The 15,911-nt window shown below is 32.5% G+C and overlaps 2 protein-coding genes across 4 annotated transcripts in view; one reads left to right on the top strand and one right to left on the bottom strand.

The window, feature by feature from the left end:
* Positions 1 to 1,290, bottom strand: part of nord (neuron derived neurotrophic factor nord) — a 33,339-nt gene extending 32,049 nt beyond the window's left edge. For both annotated transcript variants that reach the window (XM_085185422.1, XM_085185424.1), the window contains exon 1: positions 940 to 1,290. In XM_085185422.1, coding sequence (XP_085041548.1) covers positions 940 to 944 — 5 coding nt within the window. In that variant the 5' untranslated portion in view covers positions 945 to 1,290. The remainder of the gene's footprint in view (positions 1 to 939) is intronic.
* LOC146539166 (trypsin-1-like) overlaps positions 1 to 15,911 on the top strand; it is a 50,584-nt gene that overhangs the window by 28,472 nt on the left and 6,201 nt on the right. The window lies entirely within an intron of this gene.

The raw sequence follows: 15,911 nt of genomic DNA, 5'->3' as shown, positions 1-15,911 counted from the left end.
ATCTTACGCAAAAAAAGGAAACTATTAATAAGCCCTGTCTTCTCCGTTTTTTCATATATCATAAGAAAAACTATTAAAGTAAACATTCCCCAAGCTGGAACTGAACTCCAACCTATACTATAATAATATGCCATAGACGTTCTAATATTAAATACAGTATAAGTGATAATTTTAAATAATAAAATGCAATGAACCGTCTGTCACGGCTATACGACACGTCATAAATAAATGTCAAATGTCACGTCAACTTAAGTCACTTTTTTTATTTGATTTTCCAATAAACTAATGCTATAAACCACTCTACGTCAATCATTTTGAAAATTACTCAACAACCCCTTTGTCGTCCACACGCTATATAATGTTTTTTATGGAATATTCGTAAATTTTCTTGTCATTTATTTAATTAATATAGGGAAAACGATGTTGCTTATTTTTTTTTATAATTAAACATTAAGTAAATATTACAGCTAAATATAAATTAATAAATATCTATCGGCCATAATTTAGTTTAATCGGTATATTATTAGGAATCATTATTTTTTTATAAATGTAGACTTATATAGCTTTCATTTTATTACAGGATAAATATAGCAAAAAAATACTGTTAGTTTTAATAAAATATATATTTTTATTATATTTAAAACAAATTAAAATATGTAATAACATTGTAAAATAGGCTTAGAATAAACTTTCTTATACAAACATAATTATAAAAAACTATACAGGTATAAAACTTAAAATTTTACTGTAGAGAGCTTTTTATTTGCCACTACTATTTGTGTTAGCAAAAAAAATTTAAACTCATAGTACTTCTAAACGAGAAAAATATTTGAAAACACTTCATTACAATACTTTATTATTATTTCTTTTTTATAATAAAACAAACAAATATTTATTACTATGCACTAATAAAATATATAAAAAAAAATCTGTCCTTACCTCATATTGACAAAACTGATGCACTCAAAAAAATCCCGAACAAACACACTCCTCGAAAATACAACGGGAAATAGTCCAAAGTATGAAAACAGGAACGTTTATAAAGACATATTTGAAATTCAATTCGTTCATAAAAAATGGGTTTCGAATCAAACGAATTGAATTATGCACCTTGCTTCTACTTCTGTACAGTAAATTATATGCATTTTGGGGTGAATAGGAATAATTTTATTATTATTTTCCCTATTTTTTCCACTATTTTTTAGTTTTTTTTAAAGTTATTTAAGGGTAGGGTAGGGTGACGCGTGCGCCGCGACTGCACGGCCGTCATGCGTGTGCAGCAGTGCAGCTGAATAGGTGCATCGTATCAAAACAAAAACTGTAGGAGCGAAGTTAGGCGGGGTTCGCAATGTTGATGCCCATTGGGCGTTATTTTTTTTTTGTGGCCAGTGCTACTCGATTTGTGTAATTTATTTGTATTTGTGTTATATAATTATAAACAACTTTTTTTTACTATTTTAAATTAAAATATATTAAAAATATTATTATATATCAAAGAATATAATCACTAAACTCAATCTAAAAAACAATAGTGTCAAAATGACAATCACTACGTATTTTATTACGCATCTGTCCCATTTCGGATACGGAAATAGAAAATTTTTAATACGCTAATATATTACTTCCATAATTTACGTCATACGACGCATTTCAAGTTTATACACAAACATTGTTATGAACTATAAACTTTTATAGATTCCAACAAAAGCAGAAGATTTATGGTGAATATAAAAAAGACATAGTAAATAGGTTTTTTTTGCGCCATTATTCATTGATAAAGGTTGGCGTTTATTTACTTTGTTGGAAATACGTACAATTATCGAGTTCTCGATCTGCCTCAAAGTGCTATTTAATTAGTAGTAGTAAAAATAAAATCGGCGCACGCGCAGCCGCGTCAGGTTTAAAATAACCTGTGACAATGGTCAGTTAGCGCTGAACTAAAGGTACGATACATTTGTTTTATTTATAAGGATTCTTGTATGAATACATTTATTTGTATGGAAATAATGAATAGAATAGATTTTAAAAAATAAAATCAGCTTCACGCTGTATCCCGCACATAGCTGGGTAGGCAGAGGGAAGCTAGTGGTAAAACACTCTGTTCCCCACTCTTCACCGAATTCTGAAGGCGCGCGTTGCATTCGACACCAGAACGAAGAAATGAAAATATAAATTTAAATAAATATTTTATTTCCCCGAGTGAGAATCGAACCCACAACAAATCGCGTTTACAGAAATGCTTTTTGGCCCTGCGCTCCTATAGGCCTTAATAGATTTAAAAACATTGAAAAATAGTGAGGATTTAAATTACAAATTTTAGTATATGTTGGTCCCTTCTTTTTCTAGCTCGGACAAGTCTTGACAGGTTACATATACTCTCGGCAGATTTAGGTGAAGATACATTATTAAATTATATTTTACACGTAAAGTTTTTATTGAGGCCGTTATGGCCCAGTACATCGTCTGACGGTTGCGGGTTTGATGATGATGACTTGGAGGAATGAAAATAAGGAGTATGAAAGCATTAGCATTACCACAGCACCGCCTAATATTCGAAGAAATGAAAATAATTTAAGTGGAAATCGAACCTATAACTGTAGTTTTTCTTATAAGTCTGATGACGCGCTCTTGTGCAATGTGATGCTGGTTAAAAGAAGTAAAGTGCTGGTTTCTACTACCGAAAATGCAATGAATAAATGAATGAAAGAACACCACCACTCTTATCAATAAATTAATTCTAATAAATTCTTTAAATATATGCAGTTCAAAAAAAAAACAAAATAAAATAAATAAACCTAAAAGTCAATTTGAATGTACCACTCGAGCTCGAAGTGGTCGCTAATAAATGGGAAATGGCGATAGGGAAATAAAACATTAATTTATCTCGAACTATTGATATCGAAAACATTCATTAAATAGTCTGAGGCACAGCTCTTATCTAAACATTACTAGTAACTCAGAATTGGCATAAATTACAATAATAACGAGTAAAAGATTAACCATGTGATAAGGAATTGCCCTATAATATGGGTGTAATAAAATATCATATGCCCACACGCATCTCATAAAATTCAATTTAATGCTTTTTTTTGTAAAGATGCAGATCGATCCTAGGCAGTAAAAGGAAAGGTGCAATTATTAATAGGTTTTTTATTAGTAACAAGATGATAATTTATTTTTCAGGTGCAAGCTTACTTACGCACATATGAATCTCGCTAATAAATCCACATTGCATGATGGACAGAGGGAACCTAGGAACCTTGTGTTGAACCACCACTTCTATTAAGCCACTTCCGTTCCGTTTCCTTCGTTTAAAAAGAAATCTTTGCTTTACAAACTCTCAAAGCCCACCGACCAGCTACAGCTATCTGATTACGAGTTTAAATCGACTGCCATCAATCAACCGGCTAATAAACTTAACAAGAGCAAAACACCACCTACTTAACTCAAAATTCATTAACCCAAGTCACTTTAGCTGTTCAGAGAAACGATTAATTTATTATTTCTCGCCAACCTTTTCGCGCATCCAATTTAAAATTTGACATCTTAACAGTCTTAAATTACATATGGAATTATTTCATTAGTTCAGAAACGCCCGGGGGCTAGCGCCGATGTGGCCGACTCCAGATTTTTCGGTACGGTAAGCTGTAATCAACACGTCAGTGGAGTAACGCCCTAAACTCTACACGTTAATAGCTATACACAGATATCGGCTTATTTCGGATTTTTGCCAAATTTTCTGCTATTTTTTTGGAAATAATTGTCAAGGAAATTTCGTCCTTCTATAGCTTTGCCCTAAGAATAGTTTTGCATGTAGATATTTATTAATTTGTGCGCTCATATTTTGTGAATATGTTGTTTGTTTACAAATAAATAATATTGAGAAAAAAAATATCGTCAAATTTGCTAAATTACGTATAAGTACATAATTTTTGAATATACAAAGTAAGACTGTAAACGCAACTGGTTTTGGGTTCGTGAATCCACTCGAGGAAATGAAATATTTAATTAAATATATACTTCCATATCTTCGCTCTGGGCTTCAGGCAAAGCGTTCCGCCACTTAATACACCCTTAATGCCTCCAAAAATTCGGAGAAAGGTCGGTAACGGAGTGTCGTAACACTATAACACTGGGTTCTCTGTCTACCCTGTCGTGTGCGGAATACGGCGTGAAGATGATTTTATGTTGTAACATAGTAAAAATTTGACTTGAAATCGAGACTCTCAGAAGCCCACCAAACGCCCTAACCAATTCTGCCATACTTTCTTATGAAGCTACTCCAAACTTCTTATAAATAACTTATTGCTTGTTGTTTTATTTTAAAAAAACACGGTTAAACAAGCTTTTTTGCCTACTGCTAATACTTAATGATATTTTTTTAGGGTTCCATACCTCTTAAGGAAAAAAGGAACCCTTATAAGATTACTTTATTGTCTGTCCGTCCACCCGTCTGTCTCTCTATCTGTCTGTCAAGAGCTTTTCTGTCAAGTCTACGGACCCTGGATTTCCTGGAAAAATCGTATTTCCATATTTATTTAAAAAATGATATGGTCGTTTCATATTGAAAAATCGCGTATTTCGACACTACAAAGGAAATCTAAATTAATAGGGTAATTATGGTTGACCTACCATTATGAAATTTGGCAGCTAGCATCTACAGATAGTACCAGTTAAGGAGAAAAAACTGAAAACTGTGCATATTCCAACTCATATTTAATTCATTTTTTACGACGCCCTAATTGTACAGAGCCCTCGGTGCGAGAGCTCGACTCGCGCTTGTCCACTTTTTTTTTCAGATTGATCAGGTATCGTTACTATGTATAGCACTTTGCAGACCTGATATAATGTTTGAAATCTCGAAATATTTTATAAATGAAAATTTTGCTCACTATCATCATGCAATGTTTTTTTTATAATTCTTTACTTTTCTACGATCGTATTCGCTTATATAATCAAATTACATTAAATTATTATATTAAATACAATCTTGTTTGTTGAAATAACCTCAAATTCCATGTACATACATATTTAGATAAAAAAGGAATATTCATTATCAAAAGTACCTACGAGCTTAGCGTCACACTTTATCCTCCATAACACGGTAGGAAGTTGAGTCGTTGTCCAAACTTGGACATTATCCTTAAGGCGCCTGTTCAAATCCCGCTACGTTATTTTTTTAACATTTTTTGAAATAAATATTTTTTCCTTAAGAAATAGCACTATAAAACTGTTAAAACAGATCAGAATAAGCAAATGGCAAAGCACCGCCCAAATATTAAGTTATAGCAGAGGAAGTCAGCCCCGCGATCTGTCTTGTAAACAGAATCACAAATCAATCCTCCGAGCGGGAATTGAACCCACAACCATCTATATACAAATCATAGTTAAAATAAGAATAAATGTAAGAGCACAGCAATTTCAAGCATTTCACCCATTACTGCGTGCTCGTGAACAATACTAATGCAAAGGATTACTAAGATTGGATCGCCTAACCATACAGAAATGGTTGGTATTAACCCAAGAGAAATGTTAACCTGCTATTCTTTTATAAGCAGAGCTAGATGATTCTTTTTTTTTTTTTTTCAAAATGAAAGATGATTATAACATTTGTCAAGAAATAGGAACTTGTACTAATAATAATATAGCTAATAAAGACGTCTGACTGACTGACTATAAACATGTCAGTTGTGGGTTCAATTCCTACTAAGGGTGCTAAATTATTGGCATTTTCCAATCTGGTAGCAAGCTAGCGGCGTTGAGTTTCGCCGTCCAATACACAATATGTCGGAAATAGGACGGAAAGTGGATAACGGAGCATGTCAACGTAAGGATCGACATAACTCTCATCGGGAAAGAGAGAAAAGATGAGAGAAGAAATCAATCCTCTCCCTATGCGGGAAAGGTGTAAAATTGCTTTTTTTTAATAATAATTGCCACGACATACGTATGTACATATATACACATTCATATAACATAATAATTATCTTATAGCTTTTCAATATGACTGTACCTTAAGCTATTAAACGCACGCTCCCGTAGCGCACAGATCACGCCGACGATAGAACAATCGATTCTCGTTGCTATTATTAGTACAATAATCTATACTAATATAATAAAGCGGAAGAGTTTGTTTGTTTGTTTGTTTGAACGCTAAGATCTCTGGATCTACTGGATCGATTTACTTTGTTTTTGTTTTGTATGAAAGCTGCATTCTTCAGAAGTGCTATAGGCTATATAACATTACATTACACATATATACTAATAAATTAAAATACTTTCTAATTTGACATGCAATTTATTCTGCCATGTTAATAACAACCGTCGTCGCTACGCGACCGCGTTCGTTGCCGCGTCATTTTGATATTCATCCTTATGAAAATAAATATAATAGTCACTTTTAGCATTTCATCTAGATTGAAATTATATTTCTATAGAAATGATATTCTTATATTTCAAGCAGGCGTAGCCGCGTCCGGGTCCGCTAGTCTATATATATAAAAGGACTTGTCCTCACTGACTGAGGTAAGACGCACGCACAGCCGTAACCGCTGTGCGTAGAAACGTGGAATTTGAACAGAAGTTTGTTTTCGTAATCTGGACATCCACTAAGAAGGGATTTTGAAAAATTTTAACCCTAAAGGGGTGAGATAGGGGTTAAAAGTTTGTATGGAAAAAAAATTAAATCGGCACCGATTTTTATAAAATTTGAAATTTAGATTTTTAAAAGTATTTAATTTAACACGTGTTTCATCGTTTTCTAGAATTCTCTGCCTAAGGGTGCAAATAAGGGGTTGAAAGTTTGTATAGAAAAATCTTTAAAACGCCACGGATTATTATAAAATTTTTAATTTAGACTTTTAAAAATATTTAATTGACCACATGTTTCGTGGTTTTTTAGAATTCGCCCCTAAATACGCAAGCGAAGCTGCGCGCGTCCGCTAGTATGTAATACGAGTATATTCGTGTTAGATATATAAACAAAATATAGTTTTTGTAAATTATTCTGCCACTCAACTCTCATTGTCTCCAGAATTCGGCAGAAAGTGGGGAACGGAGTGTCTTAACACTAGGTTCCCTCTGCCTACCCTGATATGTGCGGGATACAGCGTGAAGCTGATTAAATTATATTAGTTGTAATTATTCTCCATCGTAGCTGATCGGCACATCCTTTGACTGTAAATGCGACAGTTATGCGACTCTATTCCCACTAGAGGGAATTAATCATTTCTTCATCCTGGTAACAAGAAAAAACAGTGTTTGGGATAATATATGACACGAAACGAAAAAAAGTATATTTATTTTTAGTCACATACATACATATTGATATTTTTATAGGTACCTATGTTTTCTTAAATCATTTTATATATTTTCTTTTCTTGCAAAGAAAATCCAGTGCACATCATACCTACAACTATCAAGTGTACATTTAAATACATACTACTTCACCATATTTTAAAAAAAAAAAAAAACAAATTACTTACATTACTACATGTAAGTAATAAATATAAAAGTAATTGTTAAAATATTACACACATAAAGTATATTTCTCTGTCCTCTCCATCATTTCAAAAAAGAAACGAATAAATTAATTATTATATCATTATAAAGGAATCTTACACCTTTAACTTAAACGTTATTATTTTATAATTCGAGTTGCTGTAACGATAAAAATAATATACATCCGCTGCTTCACCTTAAATATTAAGTTAAAACGTTTAAAATAATTACAGGATAATTTACTTAAGAGTGTTTTCCCTCGTCCTGATGATATACTGGTAGCTTCTTGTAGTTTTTTTTAATATATAAATTTATTTAAACGTTAATATGTAAGCTTACTTTATCCAATGACAGAAAGAATGAGCGATGAAAATCATTCAAGAAGCGTGGGTTCGAAGCTCACCACGTAAAATTTTTTATACGTTTTCGTATATCTCTATCTTTTTATATTTTTCTAGTGAAATAACAGTTTAAAGCAAAAGACTTATTTATTTGTGTCATTTTTTTAATTCGTTTGTGTGTAATTATTTGTACACAAAAAAGATATAATACTAAATGAGTTGACATTTCTTATTTTTATTTCTTGATTATTTGAAGGCACAAACCGTTTTTTTTTCTGTTCTGTTCTGTTCTTTTATTATGGCGTTCCGAGCGGCCCTGATTTTTTTTATATTCACGCAGATGACGGGACGGGATACTTGGTATAGAATAATAATAAGTTGTATAATAATGAATAATATTAAATCAGAATAACCAACGTACCACAAAAATGTCAAATATTTAAAAACAAAATAAAAAAAAAAACAGAATTCTAATAAACTTTATATAATATCTTGTTGCAGTGAAACACCAGCTTAAACATAAAGCAGCGATCGAAGGGATCACAAAAATTGCATTTCTCAATGTTGAAAATCGATGGAAGGAATGTCATTAAATTTTATGAGCTATTGCGGATTGTTCAGTATTATGCTTTTGAGTTCGCGAGCTTGTTCTAATATTTGAAATTGAATATAACTACTTTATCGGTTATATACCAAATCTTTAGTTAATCTTTTAGTATACGAAACGATCACTGGTTCAAATTCCCTTCATTTTGTCCAGTGTTAGGTTCCGTTGCTAAACCGTAGACTCATTTATTTTTATTGTATTTTTTTAATATTTAAAATATTCTTTAGTGGCAGAGAAATAATAACGTATTGTTGAATTTAGGTGGCGCGATAACATAATTCTAAAAATAATTTTCCATTATTTCTTAATTTAATCCTGTATATATAAGAATTGTTAATGTCGACACTGTCATTGAAGAATATCAAATTGTTAAATGATTTGAGTTGGTAACTAACGTGTACTTGGCGGCATCAGTCTCAACGGTGTCCATGCTGTAATCGGCATATTAAATTTCCATAATCATTATTCAAAATAAGAAAAATAATGATTAAGTGTGGGTAAGAATCTGCCTCCGAGGGTTCCTTACCGATTTCATGATTGTAGGTCAATGGGGAGCAAAATTAAGTATACTTAGGTTTGCAAGTGTATTCATTATTTTTTTTAAAAATATATATATTTGTATCAGTTATTTTTTGTGATATTACTTACCAATTTTCGGATCTTCACCTTTATTTGGACGATGAATGAGAACTTGCTCATTTCTTGCAAAGTTTTAAAATTCTAGTTCAAAGAAGGAAATATTCTTAACTTTTCAGGTCAATACCTGAAAAATTAACAATACTTCCTGTATAAAATTTTTCCTTCTGTACACAGAAACGGTTCTATCTTGGATTGCGTTAACATAGAAGTTTAATTGTTTTCTGTGCTCCAAATGACTGGAGACATGGATATTTAGCATGAATTTGAATTTGAGATGAATAAATATACAGATAAAAAGACGAACAACCACGTTATCTTACAAGGGTACCCTAAAAATAAGCTTGCAAAAAGAAATCAGTGGACAGGTTCCTAAACACTGTAGGTACCTGTAATTTTCATATAATTCCTTTATTATATTAATCATGCCTCCATATAAATTTAAACCACTCTATTTATCCTGTTTAAGATTCTGCATTCAATAATTGGTATATTAATAGTTTGTTACACGACAATATCGAATATTTCTGTGCGCCTTGCGTTATATTAAAAATCTAATCATTATGAATTCAAAAGATGAAATATTTTTTAGGTACACGCTGTATCCCGCGCAAAGCAGGATAGGCAAAGGGAACCTAGGAATCTAATGTTAAGCCTCATTCCTCACTTTTTGTTGAATTCTCGAGACATTGCATGTTGTGTGAAGAGTTCAACGCCGCCTTTTGTGTTGTTGTTAGTGAAGAAATGAGAATGTTAAATATTTCATTCCCTCGAATGAACCCCTGACCACCGTTCCGTTTACGGTTACACGCATATGCTCTTTCGCTACCACTGCCTCAATAAATAGTTAAAATTAATAAATAAATTAGCTTCACGCTGTATCCAGCACATAACAGGGTAGAGGGAACCTAGTGTTAAACACACTCCGTTCCCCACTCTTCATCGAATTTTGGAGGCATTGCGTGTTGAATGGCGGAAATCAACGCCGCGTTGCCTTCGACACCAGAACGAATATATGAAAATATAAATTTTAATAAATATTTCATTTCCTCGAGTGGGGATCGAACCCACAATCAGTCATACCTCTTTATGCAAACATTTTAAAAATGGTAAAAAGATATAGTTCCTAGTTAACAATGGATAAAGATACATTACCCAGTTGCATTTACTAAAAAAATATAACACAAATAAGACACTCTATTCTCCACTTTCCGAGATATTTTTTCATGTGATTATTAATTATATATTTTTTTTATTTTTATCATTATGAATAAATCTTTATACCGTAAGTACTCTACGTATGTTTTCATTCCAAGCATTTATATTTAAATGTGTCCGATATATTAGTTTAGTGTTGATGACGTTGACGCAACATGTAATTAAAAAGTAATCAAAGGTAAAAAATATTAAAATGATGGATTTATTTGCTATAGACAAATATATTAGAGCAATAAAAATAATATTATATAATGTAGTGAATTCGTTTATTATTTCAATTTTTTTTTTATATTTGCGCTATGGTGTCGAGACAAAGCACGATGAGTTTCACCACTCAAGACGCATTGTCTCTAGAATTCGACGGAATGTGGGGAATGGAAGTGTCTTAATTAAAACGGAATATTTTAACACTAGGTACCCATGTACCCTACCCCGTTATATGCGAGATACAGTGTGAAAAGCCATAAAAAATGAACAGGTATATTTATTTGAATGCAGTAATCTCATGAACTACTGGTTCGTTCGATTATTTTGAATAGTCCTATTATCAAGACAAGCTATAGCTGTATTCAGCTTGAAGCAGGTAGGCTGAGGGAACCTGGGAATCTTATGTTAAGAAATTCCATTGCCCATTAAGACACTTCCGTTTCCCACTTTCCGTGGAGTTCTAGAGGCATTGTTTGTAAAATATTTTTTTCGGTTGATAACTGAAAAAAAATACAATTATAAAAATATAATTATTTCATAGTGAAAATCGTACTATTCCAAAACATTGTAAAATATAAATAAATAAAAAGCTATACAAATTATTCGTTTTACACATGTCTTCACTTCACAAAAACATAATATATGGAAATAACGCGATTATTTTTCTCATACCGTTGATTTCATTCAAATCGAAATTGACGCGATTCCCATTTCCGCTCAGTTGCCTACCTAGTAACGGTAGTTCAAAACAAACAAGTATTATATATTCCACGTGTTTCTCTCCTCATAGTTAAATAATAATTACCAAATTTGAAATTTAAAACAGTAAATATATTTATTGACACGACCTATTTTTTTTTCAATACTAAAAATAAACTATTTTCTGAATAAATTCATAAATAATTTATAAAAAATTAGTTAATTATTTAAAAATCAAATTAAAATAATATTAAAACCATGTCATTTAACAAGAACAAAAGATAATAAAAATCATAGATTAAAAATGACATATTATTATGGCAGTTTATTTCCATACATGTACCTATTTGTAAATTTAAAAGTGGAACAGTTTTGGCGGGAACACGAGCTTCCTTTTAACGGTATGTCAAAACAAACTGTAGATCTAATATGGTAATACTTGCTTAGTTCTATGACATCAATCGCATCGATAAATGTAAAACAGTGTATTATAATTTAGACTATATTGTATACTGTAAAGATTAATTCACACAATGTACCCAATATTATTAGAAAAACTGAAAATAAATTTAATTGTGGAATATTGTTAATAATTAATGTTAAATATATTTTTTTAAATTTGACACTAATGTTGTCTTAAAGTAAGGATGGTTATAACTAAAACTAGTTGTATTCCAAAATAAATATATTTAATTATATACCTTTAACCTTATTTTTCAATTTTTGGAATATTTTAGAAACTCTATATCGCACCAAGCCTGAACGAACCACCTAGCTAGAACAAAATATTTTTAAATGTAAAGATCTTTCAGAATGTAGTTGAACTATTTATTAAATAATATTAGAACTTAAATTGCTAAAATTATTCCACCGTTTCAAAAAAAATTATACAGAAATAACAAAGAATATTGAAAAAACAAAAAAACACCGTCCACACGAAAACATTGGCCTTCGCATTAAAAAAAAACAACAAAAAAAATGTACATGTCACGTTAGACATGCGGTTTTAAAAAAATTGAATCTATTCCGCTCGTGACGTCACTACTTTAAAATGCCCCTAATAAAAATACAGGATTCACCTGCCAACATAATTTTTTGTACAGAAGTCGATTTTAAAAGAGCGCATTTGACATGAGTTCATCGAATAACTTTAAATACCAAGTTTTATTTTCTTACATTCTGAACGTTGCCGATTCATTTTGACACTTTCCGATTGGAAATAAGATACTGAATCGATTCGCGATATCGATTTTAACTTGGTAATAAGAAACATTGATGGATCTTTATCCTGTTTAGGTAACTGCCGAAATCTGTATTTACATAAAATATTTTTAAATTTCAAATATAAGAGTCGACCTGTCGTCAATGGCGATAGCAAAAACGAACGTCAATCGTTGCAATGCTTAAGCTTATGACATTGTGAAAATGTTTCTTTATGTTTCTTTTGCAGTGAGTTCTTTGATTCGGACCGACCATACATACATATACGTTTCCATACATATTTATGTATGTAAACGGTCGGTACACGTGTAAGTGGATTATCATTTTTTTGGTTGTCTTCAGCAGTTCAGCTTTTTATTGTAGTAATAATTATTATTTAAGTATAATGTGGTTTAATTTGTCTGCCTTTTTAATTTTTTTTTGTTATTGTTTAATTAAATGATTTCATTGTTAGGTATGCAGGAGTTATATTTCTGTAATGTGATATATTTTCTATTGTGAGATAATTATTTTTTTAGCTTTACTCTTTATTTCGCATAACAGTTGCCATGGAGGCATTGTGTGTTGAGTGCCAGAACTCGCCGATATGTCTCAACATAACGAGAAGAATAAGCCAATTCGTTGCCCCGAATGGGATTCGAATCTATATATTATATAATCATTACGTTTCAGGCGAACAAGCCTCGTATATAAAATTTCTATAGATTTACAAAATTATGAATAGTAGACAAAATATATGGCCAGTCGCGGTGCAGGGGCACAAAAAGTGACTGAAAACTCGACTTGTTGTGGGTTTAATCCCCACTTGGTGAGATTAAATATATATTTAAATTTATATATTCCATTTCTTCGCTCTGGAGTCGAGGCAAAAGCGCGGCGTTGAGTTCTGCCACTCAACACGCAATGGCTCCAGAATTCGGCAGAAAGTGGGGAACTGCTGTGTGGGATACAGCGTGAAGCTGGTTTTTTTAATGAAATATATGTAAATTAAAATAGAACAATAATCGAAGCCATACCCCAGGGTCGGTCTATCCAAATAGATCATAAAATAAAAATAGAAAATTTAACACCACCATCACGTGTTTAACCTAACCTACAAGGAAGGTACATATTAAAATCATTGGGAACCTTCGATTGGTCACGATGCAACATTGTACCAGTTGCCCGTCCTTAGCAGTGACACGGTAACACGCAGCTATTGGCATGCGATCCGCGTCCAGCCTTTGCGTTATGTAAGGATAGATATTATTGGTGATTGATTATATTTATATACTGGTGACACGCTCGCGGCTTCGCCCGCTATATTATTTATGTCTTTCTTTTATTCTTTCAGCTTCACGCTGTATCTCGCAAGGAGCAAGGTAGGCAGGAGGAGTGTTGAGAAACTCCGCTCCCCACTTTCCGTCGATGCCTGGAGACGTTGCGTGTTGGAGTGGTGGAACTCAACGCCGTGCTTTGCCTTGACCCCAGAGCGAAGAAATGAAAATATTAAATATTTCAGTTCCTCGAATGGGAATCGAACCCACCACCTCTCGCGTTTACAGCGTTTGTGCCCCTTCGCCACGTCTGGCCTCAATATAGGTATTCCTAGTAGTAGCATCTATTTATAATACTAGTACTTCACTATTGTATGCAAGACGCAAACGGCCTTTGATGTTATGTAAGGTTATCAATAGACTATTTACATGTCGTGAGTAAATAAAACAAATATATACATACGTACATCCTTATTATTTTATATCAGTGGCCACCGGAAACTTCCTTAAGGAAATCAAAGCATAAGATTTTTTAAAATTTATTTATGTTCACATTCAACAAGGAGGAGAGAGCAGATAGCAGAGGAGACCACCCAATTTACTATACTGGATCCCAAGGCCGTACTTTGTTTTCTTACCAGACCGAGGAAATGAAAATATTCCTTCCTCCTCAATCGGGAAGCGAACCCACTACCATCATTTACAGCCTTTTATAGTAAAATAAAAAACATTACAAGAGAAATTATGTAATGTCACCAATTTTAATTAGATGCATTTTTCAGTTCACTTACATGCGGGTCTGTCCAGACGAGAGAGGCCGCGACCTCCGCTTATCACCACCATTTAAAAGCCTTTCCGCCTACATTTCCGTATTTTGTGAAGTATGAGAGACAATTTTTCTCTTAATCAAGGTTGATAGTTAAAGTTTTTGGACACAGATAGAGATTTTTTAAGATTTTTTTTATTTTTTTTCTTGTAGATAGGCAAGCATTTGTCCGCTATCTCACCTGGTGGTAAGTGACGATGCGAACGAAGGTGGAGCATGCTTGCCTAGATAGTGCCTATTCACTCGTTCTTTAAAGAAGGCCAGGTTATACTTGACGGGGAACAGTTCAGCAGGCAGGGAGTTCCACTCCTTAGCCGTTCGCATTAGGAAAGTGGAGGCGAAGCGCTGCGTACGTAAAGGTAAGATATCCCGCAAGTATGGTAGGTAGAGGGAACCTTGAACCTAATTTTAAGATACTCCGTTGTCCTTGAAAATATTTCCGTTTCCCACTTTCATTATTTAATTTGTTTTGATAATGAAAATCCCTAGCAAATTTCAACTTTCTATTAGTTTCGACTATGCGTTATGTGTCAGTTGCATAGTAATAGAAGAATTTTATAATTTATAAGATTTAAGTAAATACATAATTAATTGAGTATCGAAATAATATCATTTATTATATAATATCTTGATATTAAAAAAAATAACAATATATTAATTTTTTTTTTATACATTTGTAAATATGTTTTGGTACACCTCAAATAATACGATCACTTAACTTACATTCATTTTGATTTACTTAGCAATTAAAGACAAACAATTATAATTTGCAACTTGAAAATTTACTCCATGCTATCTAGCAGCGTTTAACGCCACGTAATGACTAAGTAAAATTACATCTAACCAGCTGTTTCACCAAATCGTTTATGAGGTCGCCTCGACCTCCACGGTTATCATAACCGTGCACAAGCCTTTCCGCTTAAACTTCCGTGCCATTGGACGATGTTACCGATAATATATGTTTTATTTTATGAAGGTGGTTTTCTTTTTAGAATCTGAGGTAAATATTCATGTTAAATATTGAGATGGTAATGGGTTCTTATTTTGTGTATTTTTGCACTCTGTTCCAGACTCGCTGTTGAATTTTCGAAATATTGTTAATTGAGTCGCGGAACTTAACTTGGTAGTTGAAAAAATAAAAATTAAATATTTTTTATTCTCACTATTTTTATTCTCACGACCGGGAATCGAATCTACAACCTTCGCGTTTGCACTGCCCTACTGCGATAAGACGGTCTCCAGGGTTCCATTGATAAATATTATGAATCATCTACCAGTACCATGTAACCACGTGTACCACTTATAAGGAACCTTCAAATTTAGTGATTGATAAAGAAATCTGTGCAGTAAGTCAGTAACCGTATGTAGGTCAAGATGCGTCGCCCCACTTAGCGGTGCAC

Source organism: Heliconius melpomene, chromosome 5 (assembly GCF_056956725.1).
Source record: "Heliconius melpomene rosina isolate 202511_hmr_F chromosome 5, ASM5695672v1, whole genome shotgun sequence".
Taxonomy (NCBI): domain Eukaryota; kingdom Metazoa; phylum Arthropoda; class Insecta; order Lepidoptera; family Nymphalidae; genus Heliconius; species Heliconius melpomene.
The sequence above is the reverse complement of the archived record's forward strand: the minus strand, read 5'-3'. Positions and strand labels throughout refer to the sequence as shown.